This window comes from Aegilops tauschii, chromosome 4 (assembly GCF_002575655.3).
Source record: "Aegilops tauschii subsp. strangulata cultivar AL8/78 chromosome 4, Aet v6.0, whole genome shotgun sequence".
In the NCBI taxonomy this organism is placed as follows: domain Eukaryota; kingdom Viridiplantae; phylum Streptophyta; class Magnoliopsida; order Poales; family Poaceae; genus Aegilops; species Aegilops tauschii.
This window is the reverse complement of record NC_053038.3, coordinates 333,080,456-333,085,787: the sequence shown is the minus strand read 5'-3', so window position 1 is coordinate 333,085,787 and position 5,332 is coordinate 333,080,456. Positions and strand designations below refer to the sequence as shown.

Below are 5,332 nucleotides of genomic sequence, written 5' to 3'. Positions count from 1 at the left end.
CGTCATTTTTGTGGACTGCTATGTGTACCTGCTCGGTGCGTTACGCTAACCGTATACTATCTTTACTGTGTTTACATTTTTCAGTTCACGCCAATATATTCTACTAATAGATAACACCAACATTGCACTGGAAATAAACTTGTTCAAAAGATATGTAAACTGCACGCAAACTACAAGGTTAACTTTGACACAAGCAAACCTAAATTTATAACAAGCAAACAACAGTCTTGAGAGAAAGCAAATCTAATGAGAAATCTAGAATTGCATGAGCAATCTTCTAGATACTTTTCTTGGCCAGGACCACCTGCTTCAGTAGTCGTAGTCGCCTGAGGACCTAGCGCGATTCCTGGATTGCTCCTTCTCGAGTTTTGCCCGACGGAGCCCTTCCTGGATGGTGGTGAGGCGGCTCCATATCTCGTACGCAGCGTAAGCGTCTTTTGCCGCGTACTCGATGTGCCTCATGGACAGGGGCATGCATGCCCAGTGCTTGTGTTCTGCGCTGGTGAGCTTCTTCTTCATGTCGTTGTAGTAGTCGTGGACAAGGATGCCTGAGACGTCCCCAAGGGAGTCCAGAGGCTTGGTAGCTATAGGCACCCTCCATTCCTTCTGGATGTCGACGAAGTGGGAGATCTCCAGTCCGACGTGGCCGAGCATCTCTATGTCGCCGTCGATGGAGAAGCCAGCAAACATGTATCTGGGGTCGGCGAGGAAGTTGTCGAACCTGGTGCAGTTCGGCGGCGCTCAGTTGGAAGAGTAGCACCGGATGATCCTTGCCGACGGAGAGCTGGACGAGGGCAGGTTTCTGATCTTCGCCAACGTCGTTGGTGTACTCCACATTAACTCCGATGATCTTGTGGTGCTCGAATTGGAGGTGTCGCTCGTACTGTTCGATGGTGGTCGCCGCCATGTGCAAGTCGTTGGGGTGGATCACGTGCAACTTGGTGTTGCTGTGGGCCTGCACCTCCATGAATTCCTTGATGAATCCCATGGCCTGGAGCAGTTCTTCCTCCTGCAACCTGGTATTTCATGGGGAACAATGAGTGGGAGTGCAATGGCGATTTCTGTTGTTTGTGGGTGAGAAGTCCGCGACGGAAGTCTAAATTTAAGGGCGGGGAAGCGGCAAAGGAGTGCACGATCTCACTGTCGATGCGGTTGTGCACATCGTGGGTTCTGGATCGTGGTTTCATCTCCATGTCGATTCGGTTGTGCACATCTTGGGTTTTTGATCATGGTTTTTCTTAAAAAGAAAATAAAACAAATTCAGCAGTTATGTTTTTAATAGCCGTTGCATCTCCAGCAACTCGCGGAGAAGATCGTAGTCTTCCGTAGTTTGCTGTCAAATGTCAATTTTTACAATTTATCTCATGAGGCATGCAGGGGCGGTATGTAGAGAAACGCGTCTCTAACCAAGAGAAGCATGCTTGAAGTGGCTATGTAGAGACACACGGGCGTGATACATTCACTGGGAGTGGCAATTGTTTTTAGTGATACATTCGCTTGGAGGAGCAGTGCTGTGTTTTTTCAGAGGCACTGTTGTGTGTCCGTGTTGGAACTGATGCTACGAGATGGACAGAAAGAACGAGAAGCAACGAGAGGCGTGGGCATGTAGCTGCGAGAAGCACTTATACAACGAGAGGCGCAACTAGAGGCACAGATACGATGCTACGTGAGGCACGACATGAAGCTACGTGATTGCACGGACATCAATTCGTGCTATGGTGCTACGTGAGGCACGGGCACGAACATATAGCCATGCACTCAACTACATGCGCAAAAAGCCACAGATGTGTTTCTGAGAAGCACCGGCCTCCATGGTTTTACCGCAAGATGGGATTCGACATTTATCCAGGGCATTCCGAGTTTTACAAGTGTAGGAAGAATCATTTTTCACTTATATGTTCTATGGCAGAGGCACGGCTATTACTTCTGTGACGAATGAATGAACGTCGAATGTACGTGACGTGAGGATTGACAATAGGCGTCCATTACTGTTTTTCCGGAATGTTTTTCAATTAACTGTGAGAGGTATGAATGTGCCGACGGAACAGGCACAGTCATGTCTGAAATAGTTGCAAGGTGGTCCCTAAGGTTTCCTGAATGTATCATCTATACGCTTCACTGTTACAACCACAGTCGTTATTCTTGTCGAGGCACGGTCTTGAGAGGCATGAATGTGCCGACGCAACAGGCACGGTCATGTATGAAATAGTTGCAAGGACGAGATGGGCAGAAACAACGAGAAGCAACGAGGGGCGTGGGCATGCAGCTGCGAGACACACTTATACAACGAGAAGCACAGCTAGAGGCACATGTACGATGCTACGTGAGGCACGGACATGAAGCTATGTGATTGCACGGACGTCAATCCGTGCCCGTGTTCTGGCAAATGTTTTAAGTGACACTTTGTAAAGGCATGGATGTTTTAGGTGACAGAGCCATAGGGGAAGGCACTAGTTTTTTAGGAGAAGTGCTGTGCGGTAGACAGAGGTGTATGTTTGAGCTCATCGCAACAAACTACTTGGCATCACGCTATTCTGCGGAGCACCATAGTGAAAAATACGTATACTACTGGCGTGGGGAGCTAGCAACGTCACTAAACTATGCAAAAACATACTTCACCACAGCCATTCATCCTCCATTATTAGTCAGCGAATCCTTTTATTATTATCATAGATAAATAAAGTAACCCACGTAAGTGTTTCACCTTCTTTGACCGGGAATTTTCACCACCGTCCTCTTGGACATAATTATATGCTCACTTACATACCATGACATAACTAAATAACAAAACTGGTGTGTACAGCCTGTTCAAAAACCAGACATACATTACTGAACTGTGATATAGGAAGTATAGCCACCGGCAACGCTCTATCAGGAAAGGTCGTTGATTATCATCCGCAGCAGCTTCATGTTTCCCAAAGTTGGCCACCGCTTTTCAATTGCGACGAGGACAACTGAACCAACCCTTAGCTGAGCTTCCCGGGCAAAATCTGAAAAACCGGTCACCTCCATTCTGCCGTCGGTTCGTATGGAGTACGTTGTGCTCATGTCTATTGCATCATACACCTCTGTTAGGCTGATTCCACCGTTTTGAGGTAGATATCCTAGGTTCATCTTTAGAAGCCTCACAACGGCAGATGGGATTCTCTGCAGATTGTATCGATATTACTAGATAAAATCAATGTACAAGGACATAAAACATCGAAAATAGCAAACAAAACCATGGCAGTGGATCAAAACAAATATTCAATGACTACCAGACGACCATTTATGACATTGGTGACGTTTAGATGCTGCACAAAGGGTATGGTGGGGAAGTCGTCACACTCAAACACAAAGTATATCATCCGTCCAAATTGTCTGTATGGGATACGTAATAACAGAGGAAATATGAATTTAATTAAATCAGTATTTTATTTTCCAAAAATGGTTACTTAATTCATCACAATTCAGTATTGACTATTTTTAGAGCAGTTCACAATCTTGGCTGTCAATGTCAATTAGTGAAAGGATCTCTGCTGCTTGGTTATAAAAGCAGCTTTAGCAAATGTATATTTCAAGACAAGCCAAGCAAAAAGGAGAAACAATAGTCTATCATCAGGCGGCTCAAAGAAAGTGTTTGTAACATTAAAATTATATGTAAATTCATCAGAGCTGCACCCAGCAACAACGTCATCTGCAACCATACGCTACCGTCGTCGACGCCAACCACCGGAACATGTGTGGCTAGGTGGTATTTGAAACGGGTGATCCATCAACGTTAACCTTGCCTCAGCCTACAGGACCCCAAACACTGTCCTCAAGCACAGACGCCGACTCCCAGTCAACAGCACCCCAAACGCCGACCTCCAGCACCCTGTGGTCGGTTAAGCAATAGAGCGCAACGTCTAGCCACTCCCTTGGACTTCCGGCCACCACCGTTGTTTGCAAGACCTAACGGGCTTCAATTTAAACTACCAACCTCCCTCGGCGAAGTTCATCGCTCACCTGGGACTTGGACGCCGTAGGTCGCTACAGCTCGTAGCGTTCTCAAGCACAAACGCCGACTCCCAATCAACCCCACCCCTAAGAGGCACGGGTCGTGTACATGTAACATCCCAAATTTTCAATTTGGAATGTTATACATAGATCATCATTTGCATATCATGTTTTGTTGCATTCTGACAAATCCTCGATAAATCCTAAGCAACTCAAGGACCCTCGGAGAGAGTTGGGGATTTTCCCGTATTCTTTTTCAATTAATTTTTCCAACGAGGATTTTGGTTTTAATTATTTTTCTCTCCGGAAAAATATTTCAATTTTAAATAAACGAGAGGAGAAAATATGACTTCTCCAAAACAATTGAAATACTGGAGGAAAAATGTTAAAAACAATATTCGGGATTTATTTGGATTTTATTTGCAATTTTTATTGCATTAAAAATATTGTATGTTTTCAAAATATTTATTTTTTTATTTTAAAAATGTTCATCCTATTCTAGATTTTCTAACTAGACGGGGAAAATTTATTTCATATTTTTTCTGATTTTTATTTATTTTTCTACGCAATATTTTCCACGGAACTTATTTTCAAAAAAACGCGCCCACGCCGACTGGGCCAAAGGCCCAGCCGACGGCCCGCCCGCGGCCTCTCCTCCTCCCGCACGAAGCCGCCGCCGCCGGAGTCCCTTCCGGGCACGGAAGCCGCCACCGCCGGAGTCCCTACCGGGCACGGAAGCCGCCGCCGCCTCGGGTGCCCCCTTCCCCAAGCACCGCCGCCCCCCCCTCCTTAAATACCCCCCCTCTCTTCTCTCCTCACCCCGAGCCGCCGCCGCCGCCCGCCCGCATCATCGCCGCCGCCGCCGCCGGTTGCCTCGCCCGCCGCCGCCGCCGGGAGCCGGGAGCCGCCGCCCCTCGCCGCCCCTCGCCGCCTCCCCGAGCCCCGAGCCCGCCGCCGAGCCCCGCCCCGCCGGAGCCCCTCGCCGGAGCCCGCCCGACGAGGTACTGCCGCCGGTCGTTTATCCCCGTCGTTGACCGGTTTTCTGTAAAAAAAACCCTTCGTTTAAAAAAAAACCTAGATCGGTTTTTTTTCGGTTTTCTTATTTCGCGAGCATTCACCGAACCGTTCGTTTTAACGAACGCGTTCGTCGGTTTTTCTCTGTTAACGAACATCCGTTATTTAACCGTTCGTCCGTTTTTCTTTTTCATCGAATTTTCTCGTTATTTTCTCGGATTCGATTTCTGATCGAATCTTCGAATCTGTTTAACTTTTCGCTCGTTTATCGGAATCAGGCGATTCAAGCGCCTAGAGTTTCATCTCGAAATTCTCGTTCCGTTTAACCTACTCAAACAAG

The 5,332-nt window shown here is 47.1% G+C and overlaps 1 protein-coding gene across 1 annotated transcript; it reads right to left on the bottom strand.

Moving 5' to 3' along the window:
* Nucleotides 1-309: 309 nt before the first annotated feature.
* LOC141021859 (uncharacterized) lies at nt 310-988 on the bottom strand. Its single transcript, XM_073497708.1, has 2 exons — nt 831-988; nt 310-721 (listed from the first exon to the last, which is right to left on the bottom strand). The coding sequence occupies exons 1-2, from the start codon at nt 986-988 to the stop codon at nt 310-312; spliced, it is 570 nt and encodes a 189-aa protein (XP_073353809.1).
* Between the last annotated feature and the right edge of the window lie 4,344 nt (nt 989-5,332).